The sequence below is a fragment of the Callorhinus ursinus genome, unplaced genomic scaffold (genome assembly GCF_003265705.2).
Source record: "Callorhinus ursinus isolate GAN/ISIS: 27379988/994484 unplaced genomic scaffold, GSC_fseal_2.0 scaffold14, whole genome shotgun sequence".
Lineage (NCBI taxonomy): Eukaryota > Metazoa > Chordata > Mammalia > Carnivora > Otariidae > Callorhinus > Callorhinus ursinus.
The window spans coordinates 10935825-10957216 of NW_027397076.1; the positions used below are offsets into that span (position 1 = coordinate 10935825).

At 38.2% G+C, this 21392-nt stretch overlaps 1 protein-coding gene across 5 annotated transcripts in view; it reads right to left on the reverse strand.

The window, feature by feature from the left end:
* Nucleotides 1–830: 830 nt before the first annotated feature.
* Nucleotides 831–21392, reverse strand: part of APAF1 (apoptotic peptidase activating factor 1) — a 90946-nt gene continuing 70384 nt past the window's right edge. For all 5 annotated transcript variants that reach the window (XM_073900459.1, XM_025882345.2, XM_025882344.2 and 2 more), the window contains 6 exons: nt 19866–19991; nt 12183–12302; nt 11745–11870; nt 9936–10061; nt 8059–8205; nt 831–3147 (listed from right to left, as the gene is read on the reverse strand). In XM_073900459.1, coding sequence (XP_073756560.1) covers nt 3001–3147; nt 8059–8205; nt 9936–10061; nt 11745–11870; nt 12183–12302; nt 19866–19991 — 792 coding nt within the window. In that variant the 3' untranslated portion in view covers nt 831–3000. The remainder of the gene's footprint in view (nt 3148–8058; nt 8206–9935; nt 10062–11744; nt 11871–12182; nt 12303–19865; nt 19992–21392) is intronic.

Here is a 21392-nt window from a genome sequence, read left to right on the forward strand (position 1 = left end):
TTCATTTTGCCCAAATTATTACAAAAGCTTCTTACTGGTACCCCTGCTTCCCCCCTTGCCTGTCCCCCTTTTCAACTGATTTTCAATTTCCCACTGCGAGAGGAACCAATTAAAGCTTAAGTCAGATCACTCCACTGCCCAAACTCCTCCAGTATCTCCTATCTCAGAGTTAAAGTCCTCACAGTAGCCTAGGAGGCCCTGCATGATGATGCACCTCTTGTTAACATTCCCCCCCACCCCCACCCCCCTCCAGCCAGCTCTGTAACAGAGCAACCCACCCACTGTCCCGTCTTGGCACGCACTGCGCTCTCCCTTGGGAATCTCTCCAGATACCTGGATGACTCACTCCCTCACCTTTCAGGTATGTACTCAAGTGTCACCTTCTCAGTGAGCAACTCCATCTAAAACTGTAAACGCTTCTCCCTTCCCCTCCCCACTTAAACATACCAACTAATATGCTATAGATTCTACTTATTTACTTTTTTTCTGCCTCTCCTTGGCCCTAAACTGAAGTAGGAAAAAGACTGTTTGGCTCACTTTTCTGTCCCCAATTCCTACAAAAATGCCAGGCACATGGTAGATCTCAATAAATATTTACTGAATGAAAGAATAAATAAATGAATTCTCTTCTTTACAGGTTCTTCACCATTCCAGTCACACAACATAGCAATCATCAGAGAGAAACTGAGGAGAAAAAATTTTGATAAAATTGAATTAGACATAGTTGATAAAGCATTAATAGAAAGGATGACGGCTTTTAGTTTGAAGAATCTTTCACATTTGTTTTCTAATTAACAAAGGACAAGCAAGGAGTCTGAAATAATCGAAAATGTTTTTCAAAACTATTTTAGAAATTTTATTTTTTATATATTTTTTACTTCATGTGTTAAAATGTATACCAAAGCAAAAAGAAAAAAACAAAAACATGTGACCTGTATCATAAATACAAAACAGTTTTCAAAACATACAAGACAAACACAATGTAAAAAAAACCTTTACATATATAAAATGCAATGTAATTTCCATTACAAAAAATAAAGCAAGGGAAAATGCTTGAAAAATGCTCATCTGCAAGTATAAAACAAAACCCTCCCCTCGACTGACCACTTGAGCTGCCTTGAAACATGCAGCTCCATTACACTAGTTTCTCTTCTTCCTTCAAGTTACCTTGTTTTTTACTTTGCCTTTTTGTCATGTTACCTTTTCTTCCCATTTTTCTTTTTATTTTAAAGACAAGGGCCAATCAAGGTTTTTTAAAAGTCGATGTTTGCTCTATACTTTAATAGTCAAGTGGCTTTTAATTCCAAAAGTTAATACTTTATACTCTGAGTTACAAATGAGTTCCTAAACACTGTATGCAAATCAAAATTATGATTTGGATACTCTAAGCACAATATATCATTTACAGAAATTTTTTCATAAAATTAAGATTTTCACATCACATTTGCTTAAATCACAGTAAGCCTATAAACTAGTTCCTCAACCCATCATAAAAAAAAACAAAAGCCAAACCTCCTTAATAATTTATGGCTCCCTTAAATGCTAAATAGTATATTTAATCTAAAATACATCTGGAGTGGTCTAGGCCCCCCTACCTACACCACATCTAATACACACCAACAACAAAAACTGGCTCACTACTTACCTATTAACACTAATACTCATTTGATTTAGTTCCTATTGCAGCAGCAAAACTTTTGAATTTTGGTTATTTTCTTATATGAACTACATCTATTATTAATTTATTGCCATTTCCTTTAACAATATATTGTCAGGGGAAATGGAGATTTAAACTGCAATTAAAGTTCCTAATCAGGAGGTTAAAAAAAAAAGCTAGTTACTGATGCTGATGTACTTTTTCCCTGTCAAGAGCTATCTTTCCTGATTAACCTTGGAGGGAAGAAGGGAGGGAGGGAAAGTAAGGAGAGGAGGGAAAAGGAGAAGGAAAATAGAACGGTTGGTAGGTTAAAAGTGACATCTTCCAGAGTCACGATAACTCTTCTGTTACTGCATAGAAAACCATAGAGAATTCTCTTGAAATTCCCTGAGAACAGCACTGACAATGCCATTCATCTGCGTAAATAGACTTAGAAGAAAATGTTTTTTTTTTTTTTACTATATTTCTTAGAAAAATCCTGTTCAAACTTTAATGAAAACTGGCTCCTCCCCAATTACTCTAATTTATAAAAATTCAACTGCAGGACAACTGCTTAAGGAAAAAAAAAAGAAGAAGAAGAAAATGAGGATTTAAAAAGGTCAAGTTCAGTCAAGTAACAAGTCTGGTACATAAAAAACCAGAGCGAGCAGGACAGCACCCAACTCAGAGACTGACTACTAGGGTCCCACTGCAGCACAGAGCTGCCATCAGCTAATGAGGAAAAGGTAAACCAATAAAATCTACTCTCTTCAACACATATAATTTTTGCTTCACAAGAACTTTTGCTTCAAACAACTTTTGAAATCCAACACTCACTTATCGAATGAATTAAAAGAAACGCTGCAGGCAGACATAATATTTTTAAAGCAAATTTAAGGGGTACAAATAAGCGCCAAAATTGTAATTGGGAGAACTAGGCCCTTTGGGGTTAATGTGGTTCAGAAAGCAGGTCTGCTATCCTGAGGCAGAGCCTGCATAATAATAGCATTAAAATACATATTTCCTCCAAATTATTCTCATTAATTATGTCAACCAATTTGAATGCATCAAGAGAGAATTTTACCAACGGTATAACAAGGTACGTATTTACATTTTCATTTGCACCTTAAGGACAAACTGTTAACAATAATGATGATGATTATGAAAAACAAGATTAAAGGTGTGTTCATTTAGGAAAAAGCTACATTAACATTATTCATCTGACCACAAACACTTTTGTAATGAATCTAGTAACCGCAAAACAATTCACAGCTTTACAAAAAGTCGAAATATGGAGAGTTTCACTAGAATTTTTTCCAATTCAAAATTAAAAAGAATTCAACTTACATTAATCCTTAACTACTTTATTCTAACATCTGTAAAATATATAAAATACCAAGATTATCAACAGTCACATATGTTTTGAAGTCAGGGGACACGTGTATTTTCTTAAGATAGGTTCCATTTGTGTAGAAGGTCTGTGAGGATTCCCCAGTGACAACATTCCACCACTGTTCAGAGAAAAATAAAATTCTCATTAGACTAGTAATTACTCTGTGTGGCAACTGTATGTGCCAGCCGAATCCTTCACCTTATCACCTCCCCACTCCCAAACTTCAGCAAAAGCAGGGAAAAAAGTCTAAGGTTTAATGCTGAATACAGTATAATCAACCTGGTTAGCCCTTCCTGATTAATCCTGGTGACTGCCTCATAGCTACCGAACACCTAGCCCCACCTCAAGGCACGCTGAGAAAATGTGCAGCCTACTGAAAGCTACAGACACAAGGCTGCACAAGTCCACTCTGGCCATGACTGCACTGAACTCTGCTGCCTACATGTCTTTCTCATTGGGATGGACAGAATAATGCCCCTCTTTTCTTTAAAAACGTCCCTTTGCAGATACAAACTGGTATTTTTGTTGTTAAGATTTTATTTATTTATTTGACAGAGAGAGAGCACAAGCAGGGGGAGCAGCAGAGTGAGAGGGAGAAGCAGGCTCCCCACTGAGCAAGGAGCCCAACGTGGGGCTCAATCCCAGGACCCTGGGATCATGACATGAGCCAAAGGCAGTCACTTTACCGACTGAGCCACCGAGGCACCCACAGACTGGTAATCTGATAAACACTGAGACTATTTTCTATTATAGACTACCAGATAGAATGTTCTCTCTACTGAATCTTCCTTTTCACCAGGAATGATTCAAGAGCCGATGACCAAGTTTCTCTACAAAACAGTCTATACATTTATTTGCTAAATAAATATTGAACATCTCAAATTAGGTAGGTGCTCTGGCCAAATCCTTTCCTTTCTCCTCCCAATAACTGAATTAGCTAATATTACAACAGTGTTCATAGTCATTTATAAAATGGAGATCATAAAGCTTACCCATGGATCTCACAGCTAAAATAAGGGCAAAAGAAACAATGTACACATGACCACCTTTTGAAAACGCACATCGAGATTCAGAGTATTATGAAAAAATAATGGTGTCACTCGCTTTTGTATCTGGGGCAGTGCCTAGCATGCTAGCAGTTGACTGGGTCAGCTATTCGTGTTCACTCAGTAATAGTAACTGATAAAAGTATACCCCATGGACTTCAGTAAACCTTACTGAAGCAACTTGTACTAACTTGAAATCTTTCAGAACTGACAATTTTGCTTTATAAAATAGCAATGTAAACAAGACTGCAGAGGACACATTCCACCTACATAAAAGAAGACTCATTAGTTTTTAATCACTAAGAGCATATCATAGAGATAGTAAGGCCTTTAGAGATCATCTAGTTCAAATGCCTTATTTTACAAATAAGGAAACCAGGGTTCTGAGAGAAGAAAGGCCTTGTCACCCAAGATGATACTGCTAGCAGGTGACAGAGATGGAACAGTTTCTGGTACCTAATCTAGCAGGTGACAGAGGTAGAACAGTTTCTGGTACCTAATCTAGTGCTCCCACTACCTTTCCCTCTATTCAAACAAACCACTCAGAAACACTATACCAGCCACTAACTTGAATATGGACTAAAAAACAATGACATTAAAAATAGCAGCTAATACAGGGAATTTTTAGGGCAATGAAACTATTCTGTATGATACTACAATGGTGGACACATATCATTATACATTTGTCAAAATTCACAGAATGGGAGTGCCTGGGCGGCTCAGTCCATTACATGTCCAACTGTTGATTTCGGCTCAGGTCATGATCTCAGAGTCATGGGATTGAGCCCCATGTCAGGCTCCACAGTCATCAGGGAGTCTGCTTGAGATTCTCTCACTCTCCCTCTGCCCCTCTTACCCCACTCATGCATGCGTGCTCTCTCTTTCAAATAAATAAATCTTAAAAAGAAAAATTCACAGAAGGAACAATACCAAGAGTGAACCCTAATGTAAACTATGAATTTAAGGTGCTAATGATGCGCCAATTGAAGTTCATCGATTCTAACAAAGGTACCACTCTACTGATACTCTGGTGACAATGGGGGAGGCTGTGCGTGTGTCAGGGCAGGAGATATATGGGAACTCTATACTTTCTGCTCAATTTTGCTGTGAACCTAAAACTGCTCTAAGAAATAAAGTGAATTAAAATAGCTAACATTTACTCCTATGTGACACTATGTATGGGTGCTGTATAAACTCCTTTAACACTATGTATATTAACATGTATTAACTCCTTTAACCCTCCCAACTCTGAGATAGATGTTATTATTATACCCATTTTACAGATGAGAAAATCAAGGCATAGAGAGATTAAATAATCTTGTGTAAAATCACAAAGCTAATGAGGGGCAGAGCCAGGCTTTGACCTTAGGCAATCTGCCCAAGACTCACTCTCCTGACCATTACATTTTGTTGCCTCGAAGTAATGGCACACCTGCATTTATCACCATGTATTCCATATTTCAAATCAGACTTTCTGCTCATAAGTATGGTTTAATGTGTTTGTCATTCTAACAGTATGTACTCCATGGCATAACACAAGTAAACAGCTAAATTATATTACTTTTTAACTTTATAGATAGAAATAACTTTGAAAGTTAAGAGCTTTTTAGCTACTGGATATCTACTTTATCTTACTGACATTCAATTTATACAGCTTAGATTCCTTAGTAAACAGACTCAAAAGGCCCATTTCTTTGGACACTACAACAGCTGTTCCTTTTTATTTTTAATTTGTTCTGTGCTTTTGATAGTCTCATTAACATGCTGGGTAGATAGATGCAGGCTGGGCTATATCATAATCAATTTAACCACACTAGTAATCAAACCAGAGGGAAGAAAGCCTGACTGTCACTTAAACATACAGACTGAAGTATAGGCTATAGGTTCTTACACCCTTAAGACATAAACCCCTACAATACAGACACTTATTCTGCTGCGTATTTCAAGGTTCTCCAAGAACTCTGGAAATCTGGTCACTGATTGTTATCACATCTTGTAAGCCAGATTCATAATTATGTGATAGACTTCTATGGGGCCCAGGGCATCAAATAACATGGTCTCTAGAAGCCCAGTGTCAAAGCTGAGCAGTTAAGCTTTTCAGCAGTTAATGGAGCTCAAGACTCCCTGCTTTCAACCGAAAGACCACAATCCTGCTCCTCTAAGCATCATCCTCAGCAGTCTAAGAGTCACAGTTTATCTTTACACTAAAGGAAAACAAATGGTGATAGTTTCATGATCTCTCCACCCATAACTAAATAAAAGTGTGCCCAAAAAGGTATAGCTCAATGCAACATTTTATAAAAAGCATTGTATTCTCAATGCGAACTCTTTGAAAAGGGTTCATAACAAACATCCCCTCACAGAGCTAAAAATTGTCCTTTTTATAAGCTAGATTTTTATGATGAGTAAAACTGCAATTATGTGGGTCTCATATAACCAGAAACTTCATTCATTCAAATATTTTTGAATATCTATCCTGTGTTAGATAATTAATCAGAATCATTTCCTACACTTGAATGTTTTTAGGAAGAAATAAAAGTACTATAAGATCTAATTTATTAGGGATCTATTTTAAGTGGTCAGTACAATATATAGTATCTTTGGGGGGTAGGGGGATGGGTTAGCCTGGTGATGAGTATTAAAGAGGGCATGTATTGAATGGAGCACTGGGTGTTATATGCAAACAATGAATCATAGAACACCACACCAAATAAATAAATAAATATTTATTTATTTATTTATTTAGCTAGATGCACAGTCTTTCATAGACTAATCTTGTCCCTATACCTAACGCCACTTATCTGTACTCACTTTTAGGTATATTGACTTAATTTCTCTTTTTTTCCCTGGCTTTCTTATTTATTCTTCATATCCATAGCTTTTAGTATTTTGCCTTGTAGTCTTTATTACTGGTAGAGTCTTAAGCATGCAGGACTAATTTCCTGACCACCAATAGCACTCCTTCTTTCGGCTGGAGTTTTTGTCACTTAACACTTTATTAATAAATTTGGTGTATTGCTCCATTATATATATATAGTATCTTCAACCCTTTTTACCACCATTCAAAACACTCCACCTCAAGCATTCCCCTCCCTAAGAAGCCTCTGCTAACTCCATTATCTTTATGCAGACATGTCCCAAAACCCTCCTATACTTTAAAGACTATTTACTGTCTGCTTCCCCCAGACTATAAGCCACTGGAAGGCAAAAACCAAGTCTTAAAACACTGCCATACAGCAGTGTCTTAGCACACAGTGGGCACTTAACACATTCTGATTGAGTGGATGGATAAATAGATGCAAGCACCAAAAAATGACCCTGAGGCACCACAACACATTCCATCCTTAGCCTCTGTATTCTCTAACAATAAATTTACACAAGCCACCTTACTACCTAACTAAGTAACTTTAGGAAACTCACAACCTCCATGAACATCAGTTTCCTCATCTATAAACCAAGGATAATGAAATTTAAGCTTCACAAAGCTGGCTAATGAGATGACGTAAGGAAAGCATTTTGTAGGCTATAAAATAAAGCAAATGTTGCTGCTGCTATTATTAACACTACCGCTATTACCACCACCACTACTACTACTACTACTTAAGAAAGGAAATTTCACGAATAAATTTTTTTCCACAAATACATTTTTTAAAGACTTTCAACCAAGAGTTAACAATTAGTGATGTGTAATATAAAATTAAGTTAAATACCCAACTTCCTAGTCATTCTGATCATGTAAGTATGGGACAGTATGAGAACTCTGGACAGAGAACATTCCTATCACTGTCATCAGAACTTCCAAGAGAGCTGAGGAAAGCAGACTTCAAGATCTCAGTCTCATCGCTGCCAAATGAGGAGAACAGTAACTGCCCTTCCATTCTGCTGGGTTGTAGGAGGCCCAACTGAGAAACAGGAAGCGAAAATAGCTTGGAAAGTAGGATAGAGGCTGCTCTTTTCTTTCACAGTCTTTGAGGAACTCTTACCTTAAGATATCCTCCAGCAGAGACAAGCATTTTGCTATCTGGAGAAAAGCAAAGGTCAGTCACCCAGCCTCCGTGGGTAGCAGCTCCTTCTTCTACTGAAATCGGAGCACACAAATGAAGCAGCTCACCATTTGAGACATTCCATATCTATATAAACAGGATATACAATGCATTAACAGGATCACCCAGAAGTTTTATATATCTATCCATCTCTTCTGGAACATATTTGGAAATCTTTCTTAAAAATACAATTACAATTCAGTGATACCTTAGGAATTTAGACTGTATTCTCTCCTGTCCAAATTTTTAAAAAACACTAATTAAAATAAAAATGCATTACTAAAAAATATTTACCATTAACCATACTCCAAAAAATAAAACAAGAGAACTTAGAACAACTGGTCAGAATATTGTGACTTTTTTCATTTAATAAAAAGAAAATAATGAGAGAAGCAAGGAATAAACAAACAAAAAAAGGCCTAACAAACTACCTAAAAAACAAAACAAAACAAAAAAAACCATAGAATTCTAGCCCAGTATCTACCACTAATAATTCTGACAGAGATCATTCAAATACCTAAAGTCACTCAAACATATTTTAAACAATAAGTTCCTACAGGGTTTTTTATATATATAATACATACCCAATTACTTACAGATGCTAATGCTTCCATTTATTTCCAGTGATAATTAATATATGAATAGTACTCTAATTTCTCAAATAAATGCCCATCAGAATAGAAAAAAGAAATACAGAGGCAGAAACAGCAAGGGAAAATAACCAAAATCATCATTTATAAATGTTTCCCTGGAAATCCAAGAGAATCAAATGGAAAAACTCATTAGAAAGAATTCAGTAAGATAGCTAGATATAAGCTAGATACATATATACACACACATATATACAGCTTTCCTACATTTTGAATAATCAGGTAGAAAAAATTTTTAATGTGTTAAAAAAATTTTAAATAACATGTATTTAAAGAAAGAGAATTTATTCTCCCAGGGGTTTCTGAAAAATGAAATACTCCTTCATAACCAGTAAAGGAGCACTCTCATCCAAGATGAGAACTCAGAGCAAAACCAATGTTCCCAAAGCAGTCCTGCCACTTCAGTTAACATGCATTTTTTAGTACAGAGAAGGTTGGTAACTTAGTGCTCAAGCATGAGAATCTTAACTGTCCTGGAAAGCCTATCTGATAATGCCTCCATTCCTGCAAACTGCATACTCTCTCATGAATTTTAAATCTTCCTTTGTAAAAAAAGAAAAAACAAAAAAACAAGATGCTCCTCAAATATGCTGGTTACTAACGCAGCCATCCCAACGCCCAAATTTTTCCCATAACTGCCGAATCCTTCTAACGCAACCAGAGGCAGGCAGTCCCATGAGGACAGCAAGAGGCCACACTGTAAATGTGAACTATCTAATGAATATGGTTTCATTAAGAGATCTTTTCTTTCAGTGCTGAAAACAGCAGAATTTGCTGTTAATTCATTTCTAACCCAGTTGACAATCTGTAAAATTATTTTCCTCAAATTCTGCCCCTATAAACAACCTTTGGTTCAGGTCCAAGAATTCCAATGAATCATTCTCAAGCTAAGAGCAGACAACCAACTGCAAATAGCTTGGGCATTTGCCTCCTCGCATGCACAGACTCTAACTCATACACTTCACTCTAACTAAAATGAATTCTTTTCTGCAGAGGAGTGCAGCTGTGAACAAAATGTGCACAGGAAACAAAGCAAATGATGCCTCATCCAACCAGAACCGCAGGGCCTGTGCTTCTCAGTCATATTAACAAAGGTCCCCAACGTGAAACAAAGCATTAGCCAAAGCTACAGAAAGAGCGGTGCTTTAATGTCAGCAAACCTCCTACCCGGATTTCTCCATTGTCATCTCCAGTCGCCAACAGGGTACTGTCCACAGAGAAGACAGAGCAGCGCACACAACCTTTGTGGCCCCTCAATTCACAAAGAGGGGAAAGAAGGTCAAAACTCCAAATCTGGAAGGCAATTAAGATTGTTTAGGAATAGTAAATACATTGAAAATAAGCACCTGCAAATCCCGCCCTGAGGGCTAGTTAGCCATAAATTCAATCACATGGAAATTCTAACATTCAACAGTTCATAAATTTTCATTAGAGGCCCAAGTTCCAACTTGCAACATTGTTTTTTTCTGACTTTCCCTTTAATTACTCAAGTAAACTTCAGCTCAAGGACCAAAATCACAGCTTCTTTAACTTTAGACTTACAAGGAAGAATAGCAAATCAGGTAAGAGCAGTCTACAGAGTGAAGCCAACTTGAGTGTGAGTCCCGGGTCCCCTACACTGACTAGTTCCTTGTGGCCTAGCACAACCCACATAAGCTTCTCTAGCTTCAGTCTCTGCACCTGTACAATGGGACAACAGTACCTGAGGTGTGAAGATTAAATGAGATAATAGTGAAATTCCTAGCACAGGGCCTATTACACGGCCAGTGTTTTTAAAGGTTAATCACTATACTATCCTACTATCTCAGCAGCCGTTTTTTTGTTTCCAATGTGTTTGGAATGCTGTTTTTTTCTTTCCAATATTCTCCCTTGTGGTTCTGTCATCACCACCTAACAAGAATTTACTGAAATTACCATGTTCCAGACATCGTGAACTAGGAACTGGTAGTACAAAGATGAACTGGATACAGTCCCTGTCCTTGAAAACTTTATAGTTTAATCAGGAATACAGACTTATGAATTGTTAAGTGAACAGTTATATGAAGTAAATGTCTAAGAGACATGAGTGATATGTAATGGAACACTAAAGGTAGAGCAGCTCACCCTGCCTGAGGGCTAGGAAAGGGTTCACTGAAGAGCTGACATCAAATCTAGGTCTGGAAGAATGAGTCATAATGCTTCGAGGTAAAAAAGGAGAAGCTTGTGTTAAGCCAAACCACACGCACAGAAGATAGAGGTAAGAGTAGCCTGGCACAGAGGGAACAATGCAGCAGAAAGAGATGGTCATGGGCGAAGGAGTCTGGCTTATAAACCGCCAGGTCACAGAGGTGTTTCAACTGGAGACTCAGACGGCGGTAGGAAAGATAAAACTGAGGAGGCAGAGACCAGAGGTAGGTCCACCAATGAAGGAGGAGAGCCTAATCTTCTGGGTGGGGACAAGGAGGAGAAGAATGAGCCAAAAAACACTGAGGAGTAATCAAGAGAGCATGAAAGACAGGATAGAGTCCCACACAATTCCAAGGTTTATAGTTTGGAAAGATGGGTAAATAATGAGGTCATTAACAAAGAGAAAAAAGAAGAGAATGGTGTAGTCAATGTCCCTAACCAGGCAGCATCATTTCACTGGAATGTGATTTTCAGAAGTATCCACTTACACCAATTATATAAACATTTACTGTGGATGTGCAATTAAATGTAAATCCCTTTCAGTGCTTTTTATCACCTATAATATGTAATAGAAACTACATCTTAGTAGTAATAGACAAAAAGTCATCAGTAAGGCAGAAATCAAAAGCCCTCATGTTATTCATTTATCTATTCAACACAAACTAAATGCCAATGCCATCCCCCAAAAACTCACAAAATTTGAGACAGATATGTAGACAGAAACTTACTATTTTATACATCATTTGGACTCACAATACATAATCAATACCAAACTTTTATATGCATTCCCATTTCAACTAACTGACCTACCTTTGCAGTCTTATCAGCAGATGTAGATGAAAACTTGGTAGCATCAGGAGAAATATCACAAGAAAGTACCGTATCCTGGTGACAGACAAAGTCTTTTTCTATTCTTCCAGTAATAATACTCCATACCTTCAAAAAAAATTCAGAAGTTGACACTTTTAAGAACATTTTGTATTACTGAGCATAATCATCTAGAATACATATCTATAAAACAAGAGCTTTAGCACACTGGTTGTTCCTACCTCTTTAAGTGCCCTTTAGTAAGGATGCTCATAAATACACAGGAGATGTAGGTGACAGTAGTAAACAGAAAACAGGCATAAGAAAACAAATCTAAAAATTTGAGTAGTCACTTACTATCCATCTTCTTTCAGCTTTCAAAACATAATCATTACAATATTAGAATACTTATTAAAAAAGGCAACCTGTGCTTCAGATTACCTTCACTGTTCCATCAAATGACCAGGAAAGCAGTTTTGAATTTTTCAAGAGCTTAAAGTCTTTCACTGTTTCCTGGTGGGCTTGTAGAAAGACATATTCTTCTGATTGCCAATTCCATACCTGAATATCAAAGAAATAAGTCTGTTATAACCCTCTCCTCATGATATCCCATTGGAGGAGTGTGGTAGTATGTGCTCAACTGCCTAACATCTTTTGCCCTCATGGCATTTCGGTAAAACAAAGAAGAGTACCAAGAAAGAATACGGTATTCCCATTTTATAGAAAGAAGAAAAGCTGGGATTAATTACCTTGACCAGGAGTAAAATAAAATACTTTTCCTCCTAAATAAAATTCATTTTCTTCACTTGCTTGGAGAGCAGTTAATGATAACAGAAGATAGAGAAAAGCCACAATATGCTAGTGAGCTCACCATCTGATTAAATTTTCCAGAGAAAATTATCCCTATTACATATTCAATTTCCTAAGCCCCACCACATGCTAGGCCAAGACTGAAGATTCTAGCTCCACTGAAACTACTGAATCCTACTGGCCCTCCTGCCAGGGAAGGTCAGGGTGACCAGAGCAGCTTCAAACCAAGTCATGGAATTTCTAAGTTTCAGAGATCTTAGCTATTAGCTATTCCCTAATGTAATCCTCAAACTGACCAAAGAAGTGATATAGTACATTATTTTTCACATGAAGCTCCAGGAAGAATTCCTCAGGCACAGGGGAGGAGAAGAAATTGAAATGATGGAGACAGTACATTCAAAGTAGGCTTGAGGTATGGGCTGGAAGTATGATTCACAACCTGAGAAGGGCATTTCAAATAAAGGAAATGAATGCTTGAGTTAAAGCAGAGCAACAGGAAAACATGTCAAGATTATGGGGACTAGTTCATAGTTCAATCTGGCTGAAATACAGAATATGTAAAAGAAATCCAGGGAAAAAAAGTGGGAAGATATTGAAAAAAAAAAAAAAAAAAACCCCAGTGGGCCTAATGAAGGTGGGTTTCTGAGCTATGGGAAATCAGGCAGACTGGAACAGAATTTTCTTCTATTTTTTAACATCAGGAATAAAAAAAGAAAAACCAGCAACCACCACAGGTATGCACATTAGTGATATTCTGGGTCAAGTTTTTGACTGGTGAAGGTTCAACATTAGAAATGTTTTTAAGCAAACTGTAAAAGAAATGACACTTCTCTTACCCTCTTTCTTTACTCCTTTAGGCTACACACTTAGCAGTCACCCTCCCCACGGAGCCCTGGCCCTCAGATCTCTCTGTCTCCAAGTGTGCATTCACAGAAGTGGGATATTAGAAGCAGGGTATCTGTATGAGGACAAGGGGATCCTAGAAAAGGAGCTGGAAGTGAGAGGAGCTTTAAAGAGAATGAATTAGGAATTTCAGCATCTCAAGAACTCAAAGAGACATGCTGGGGGAAGGGGAAGAAACAGAAGCTTTCTGCCTCCCCATATCATATCAGAAAGGAAAGGCACTCAGTGTGACTAAACATAAAATACCCTACACCCTTTCCTCTAGGAACTTTCTGGCTCTCTTCTACTTTCTGGCTTTACTGGGACTAAAGAATCAGTGGCTACTATTAACAGCTCTTCCTGAGTGACCAGCACTGTCATTCCCAGCTGTGTCTGATTCAGTGTTCAATCCTGACTTAGGTTCTTACTGCTGCCCTCCACATCAAGAAGTCAGGGAGCGTTCCTGAGTAGATGGAATACAAAATTTGACAATCACTAAGGGAAGATTAAGAATAGCCTTAGCAGTTTTTGTTGCAGAAGCTTTCTGATAAGGCAGTGATGACAGGGACACCTTTTTTGTTGGACTCAAACACACTGTACTAATGGAATCACCTTACATTAACAGCTGAACTTTCACCAGCATTAGCCAAATGTATTAAGGTTGAGTTTGGGGATGTCTCTACCATTAGCTATAATTTTTGCAATGTATATACACTATGGAATTTTTTCAATGGTATAAACAGTAAAATTTAAATTTTAAAAATCCTGAATAATCTTCTTATACCTGCAAGAGTCAACATATTCTCATACATTGGCTCAGGTGAACACGGCTACTACTTGGGCTTTATTTATCTCAAGAGAAAGGATCAAAAGCTACCAAAGGTAGACCTCAATTTTCACAACTCCAGATGCTATAAACAGGTGAGTTGATTTTACAAATCTTGGCATTAACTTTAGTTCAGCTCAACAAAGATTTACTGAACTCCTACTAAATTCCAGGCAGGCATGCTGGAGATACAAAGACGAATAAAATAAACCTCCAAAACGGTAACTATGTGACATATGTGTAGATTTGTTAATTAACTTAATCACTGTAATTACTTCACAATGTGTACATATTATATCAAAACATCATGTACATCCAAAACATATATACATTTTTGTCACACCTCAACAAAGCTGTGGGGGGGCAGGGGGGAGACAAACTTCCAATTAATTATTTACTAGAAAATTAAAATAAAAACCCAACCAGTCAATTCTTGGAAATACCCACCAAGAGTTTTATTACATGAATGTATACTCATTAAAACACTTTAAATGTAAGTAAGTACATTAAAAAGTATTCTGGGTAGAGCAGAAAAAGAGGATGAAACACCACTTAACTCATATTTCTAAAAATAATCTAACTCTGATCCTAAAAATATTCCTAGAAATTATTTCTCCCCCTGGCTGAGAATATCTGATGTTCAAGCAGGTCATTAAACCTACGAATTTAGCTTCTGACAGAAAAACTATACAGTATACAATGTCTCAGCAGAATTCCATCAGATGTAGTTCAGTTTTACCCATTTCAAAGCCATCTGGAGAGGAAGAAAGGTGAAAATCAAGCTGAGTTTCACAGCTAATACACCAGTATCATGGGAGCCTGCACTGAAACCAAATTTCATTCCAATCATACAGAACTCACAAAGATATAACATAAAAAGATTTTTTCAAAATAGTTTTTTTAACATTTATTTAAGTCATCTCTCCCCTCAATGTGGGGCCTGAATTCACAACCCCGAGATCAAGAGTTGCATGCTCTTCTAAGTCAGCCAGGTGCCCTGTCTAAACAGTTTTTAATACTATAAATATTGCTACGATAGGAAATACACACATACACACACACACACACACACACACAGATATATTAAATAAAAGAACACTCAGTAACTTCTGTTGAACATATGCATTTATATCTCCTTCACTTCTAAAACCCTACTACAATGACAAAATCAAGAGAATGGGAATGAAGACAACAAAATGTTGAAGCCTGGGACACCTGGCTGGCTCAGTCGTTAAGCATCTGCCTTCAGCTCAGGTCATGATCCCAGGGTCCTGGGATCGAGTCCCGCATCGGGCTCCCTGCTCAGCGGGGAGCCTGCTTCTCCCCCTCTGCCAGCATGCCCCCTGCTTGTGTTTGTGTGCACGTGAGTGTTCTCCGACAAGTAAATAAATAAAATCTTTAAAAACAAAAAAATGCTGGAGTCCGAAAAGCAGAATCGTAAATGACTTAACAGAACCAAGAAAATAGAATCCTAAAAGCATTAGAGAAAGACAAAAGCAACAAAACTGACACTAGAGAACTCACCAAATTCTCAGAAACTGAGGTCACTGAGGACATCAGAGGTAGGAGTGAGGGTGGGGCGAGGACCAGAACTATTAGGAATTATGGGAAGATGGCAACCATGCAGGCATAGTTTTTTTTAATCTCCCTGAAGCCTCTATTAAAAGCAGACAAAGAAATTAAAAGAGCAAAACCAAAAATGCACAGACAAAAAGACCATGTTGTTGATACTGACAAAGTATCCCCACAAACCCCAAGATACAACTAAGTAGGGACAAACTGAGAGCTGCAAGACTTGCATCCCAGCAACTATATGGGAAGGATCAGAGAACAGCACGGAGAGTCTGACAGAACTAAAAACAAGAGAATTCCAAAACAGCCAAGTGACATTCACTGGGAAGTACGGTGGACCAACGGGAGAGCAGCAACAGACACTGAGTCAAAGCAACTACAGTACAGTCTGGAAGGCCTAGACCAGTCTGGGACCTATGAACTCTCCAAATTAACCAGAACAATCCTGTGATAATGAGGAGAAACTGCTGGCAATAGAATCCAAATTGAGTAGAACAGGATAATGGCAGCAAAAGAAAGGGAAGGTCTAAATAAAAATAAAAGAAGGAAACAGTGCAAAGCAATATCATAAGAACAAGGCCATATTTTAATGCTTTCTGAAAACAGGAAGAGGAGCCGGAGACCTACAAAGCTAGAAATGTTGGCCTTCCCCACTCCTTCAAGGAGTTCAGGAAAACTAATTTTGTGTGAAAAAGGAAAGAACAGTCATTGAATACAAACAAAGTGACTATGAGAAAAGAGTAAAGTGCAGAAAATGTTCCTCCAAACAATGAGAGCAAACCAGAAGGAAGACTGAATTAAAGGGCACCAGCACAACGGAGGACAGAATTACAGTTTTGAGAACAGGCGGATCAAATGAAGGTTTACACACTAAAAAAGGAGACACTGGGGCTGAGACACTGGGGGGCTCAGCCATTTAGCATCTGCCTTCAGCTCAGGTCATGACCACAGGGTCCTGAGATCAAGCCCCGCATCAGGCTCCCTGCTCAGTGGAGAGCTTGCTTCTCCCTCTCCCACTGCTCCTGCTTATGTTCCCTCTCTCCGCTGTGTCTCTGTCAAATAAATAAATAAAATCCTTTTAAAAATAAAAAATAAAATAAATAAACAAGGAGACACTACACCTACCCCTAGTTCTCTTCCCCACTTAGCTCTAAGAACCTGTCAACCAGATTTATAACCTCCAGGCAGAAACACCATAAGATTCCTCTCTAGGAATCTGACAAGACCAGGACAAAAGACCTAAAGATACTGACAGCAAAGATTCCCCATCCAGATCGTTTTTCAGAAAAGGTCTCAGTCAACACACAGAGCTTTCAATCAGCCTTTTAGTGTCCACTTTAAGAGTGATCACCACACAGCTGAGGAAGACCTTTAAAACAAGAGGCCAAAACAACCACACAGAAAAAAACACCTTGGAAGAAATAGCAACTATGCATGAAAATTAAATTTTGAGGAAAAAATTATTTATATATAATTTATATTATTATTTATATATCCATCCATTCTCAGAGAAGATATTACATCCATGAAACAAGAACACATTGTTCTTCAAAAGGAATAAGAATGGAGGGGCGCCTAGGTGGCTCAGTCGTTCGGCGTCTGCCTTCGGCTCAGGTCATGATCCCAGGGTCCTGGGACCGAGTCCCTTGTTGGGCTCCCTGCTCCGTGGGAAGCCTGCTTCTCTCTCTCCCACTCCCCCACTTGTGTTCCTGCTCTCACTATCTCTCTGTCAAATGAATAAATAAAATCTAAAAAAAAAAAAAAAGGAATAAGAATGGACTCTTCAGCATTAAAAATAGTAGAAATGAGGGCCGCCCGATGTCTCAGTTGGTTAAGTATCTAACTCTTGATTTTGACTCAGGTCATGATCTCAGGATTGTGGGATCGAGCCCCGTGTTGGGCTCTGCACTGAGTGTGGAGCCTGCTTAAAATTCTCTCTCTCCCTCTCCTTCTGCCCCAGCTCGTGCACCCTCTCAATAAATACATACAGGGGCGCCTGGGTGGCTCGGTCGTTAAGCGTCCGCCTTCGGCTCGGGTCATGAACCCAGGTACCTGGGATTGAGCCCTGCATCGGGCTCCCTGCTCCATGGGAAGCCTGCTTCTCCCTCTCCTACTCCCCCTGCTTGTGTTCCCACTCTCGCTGTGTCTCTGTCAAATAAATAAAATCTTAAATAAATAAATACATATATACATACATATATACATAAATAAATGGTAGAATGAAAAGCTCCATGAAAGGGCTGGAAGAGAAAGCTGAAGAAAATAAAGCACAGCTTAAAATGATAAAATGTTGGAGCACCTAGGTGGCTCAGTCGTTAAAAGTGTCTGCCTTTGGCTCAGGTCATGGTCCCAGGGTCCTGGGATCGAGCTCCACATGGGGCTCCCTGCTCGGCAGGAAGCCTGCTTCTCCCTCTCCCACCCCCCGTGTTCCCTCTCTCGTTGTCTCTCTCTCTGTCAAATAAATAAATAAAATCTTTAAAAAAATAAAAATAAATAAATAAATAAAAATAAAATGATGAAATGTAGAAAAAGGAAATTACACGAAAAGTCCAGGAGATCCAATATCTGAATAATGGTTTTTACAGAAAAAGAAAGCATACTGGGATGGAGAAGGAGCAAAGAAAAAAAATTCAAGTTTATTTGAATTGAAAAATGTTAGGTTTCCACACTGAGAAGGGATCATGAATGTCTAAAACAATGAATAAAACAAATACACACCAAGGCACAACATCATGAAATTTCAAAATTCTAGGAATAAAGAGAAGATCCTAAAATCTTCCAGAGAAAAAGATTAGGAATCAGAATGGCTTCAGACTTATCAATATGAGTGAGCTTTGGAACCTTGGGAGAAAATGGAACAAAGTCTTCAAAGTTTTAGGGTAAAATAATTGCAAACCACATCCAGTCAAGGGTAGAACTGTCCTAAACTGCATTAAGGCAGAAAACACATTCATAGTATACTTAGTCTACTTAGTTATAATGACACTAATGACCTAAACAAAATTTTATTATAATTGTATTAGGATAATGGGATTGATAAAAGGGTGTGTGCACATGTCAAAGGTAACACAGGTGGGAAATGAAAAAAAGCTAAATTTTCATCTTAGTATGTTCATCTTAATTTTTAGTAAATTCTCAAACATAGAAATTGGTAACATTATAAGCATGGGATATGGGGGCATGAAGGTAAATATCAAAAGAAATATCTAGAAGCTAAAAGCGGTGCTTCTGGAGAATGAGTAATGGGGGTGGTCTATTTTCCATAATGAGCTTTGTAATACTACCTAAGTTTTAAAAGTATGTGCATTGGAACTTTGATAAAAACAAAGTTAATTTTTAAAGAACATATAGTAGGCTTAATGCCTCTATATCCATAATCATTCATTATGACAAACTATTCTTTTTTCACAGACTTCATCCCTATAATTAACATCTTATCCTTAAAAGAATAAAATTATTTCAATCAGCGGGGCCCCTAGGTGTCTCAGTTGGTTAAGCATCCGACTCTTGATTTTGGCTCAGGTCATGATCTCAGGATCATGAGATCAAGCACCGAGATGGGCTCTGTGCTCAGTGTGGAGCCTGCTTGGGATTCTCTCTCTCCCACCCCTTTTGCCCCTCCCCCGCTAGCATGCGTACACTCTCGCTCTCTTAAAAAAAAAATTATTTCAATCAGATTTTACTACTATCAAGAAAAGTAAAAAGAAATCATATAAGTTTGGCAAAAAAGTATATTTAACTGATACAAATCCAATACCAAGGCAGGCAGGGGAACTCAAATGATTCCTTGATCTTCAAAATAAACAACCTTCCAGTAGAGGGTTCGTTCACAAGTCAAATTGTCTGCCTCACCCACAGAAAAATATGAAACATGAATGGGTTTCATCTAAATCTATGTGCATAACCTGAATGTATGGCCAAAGTAATAGGATCTTAAAGAAATGTTTAAAATACACACCAGATTTGAGCCACAACCAAAGTGTTCCTTGCTACAGTCAGCATTACATATGTTGGAAGTTAATCCTTCCCCTCACCTGAATTGAAGAATCATCAGAGCTTGAAATAAGAGTCTTCCCATCATCTGTGAACTGGATGTGCCGCACAGTTTTCTTGTGTCCAATCCTGGATTGGAAGATTCTGTTGTTTAGGAGCTCTAAAATCTTCAAAATAGAAAAGCACAGAAAATTAGTACCAAGAAATTCAGCAACACCCAGCCATTACACCCCAAAGACATTAAGTTAAAATTAGACTACAGAGGGTATAAAATTTTCATCTCATAGGACTTCCATTTTAATTAAAGACACACAAATGAATGGTACATACATACACACAAGTATATGCGCACGTGCGTGCGCATGCGCACGTGCACACACACAATCTCTCTCTCTCTCTCTCTCTAAAATAAAACACTCACTAGAATGACCAGATAGCAGCAGGAACCAGTGGTTCTTCTGAGAACTCAACTACCCAATTCATCAAACAAGTGGCAGCCTGGACTAAGCCTCCAAAAAGGAAATGACATTTAAGATGGATGAGAGAGAAGAAAGAAAAAAATTCTGGATGAGAGACAAGGCAAGCTCTTTATAAAACACAGACGAGGAAAGATAGGGGATAATGAGGGAAACAGGTAACAGAAAAGAGGATATGAACAGGCTGGGGAAGTACACTGAGAAGACTTATAAGGGCTAAAGACTAATATGCCAGGGGGACGGGGCACCTGGGTGGCTCAGTCATTAAGCGTCTGCCTTCAGCTCAGGTCATGATCCCAGGGTCCTGGGGATCGAGCCCCGCATCGGGCTCCCTGCTCTGCGGGAAGCCTGCTTCTCCCTCTCCCACTCCCCCTGCTTGTGTTCCCTCTCTCGTTGTGTCTCCCTCTGTCAAATACATACATACATAAATTAAATAAATTAAATAAATAAATAAAGACTAATATGCCAAATGCAGAGATTTAAGAAAGTGGTAACAGAACTCAAAAACTTATGACTATGTCAAAAAGGCTTTCAAGTGAACTCACCAAAACAAAACAAGTTCTTTTGCCCAAATTAAATGTACTCAAGGAAGTCTAAGGAAAATACAAATGATGCTAAAATAGGACATTGTAGCAATTCAAACCTAACCTGCATGTCTAATAAAAGGCCCCTTTAGAAAGCAAAGGGAAACTGTGAGTGAGAGCCTTCCCCATTGAGCAGGACAATCTTACAATTGCTACAGGGCAAAGGCAGGCTAGCATTCCTATTGAGCACAGCGGCTCAGAGACCCAGGGTTTGAATTATAGCTCTGCCACTTACTGATTTAATGAAAGTTGTGGAAACTAGGAGTTTAGGCATCTGTAAAACAGGAGTAACAACACCCAACATCCAGGGTGTTAAAATAATTCCATGAGAGAAACTGATAAACACCCAAAAATGTTAGCTGTTATTATTTGATACTAGGGCCCAACCACATGAAAATGCCATTTCACAGGTTAAACAGTCAAACATTGGTAATCTCATATGATTCATTTATATAGTATTTATATTATTTGATGACTTTGAGGAGGACAGGGATATGGATGAGGCACA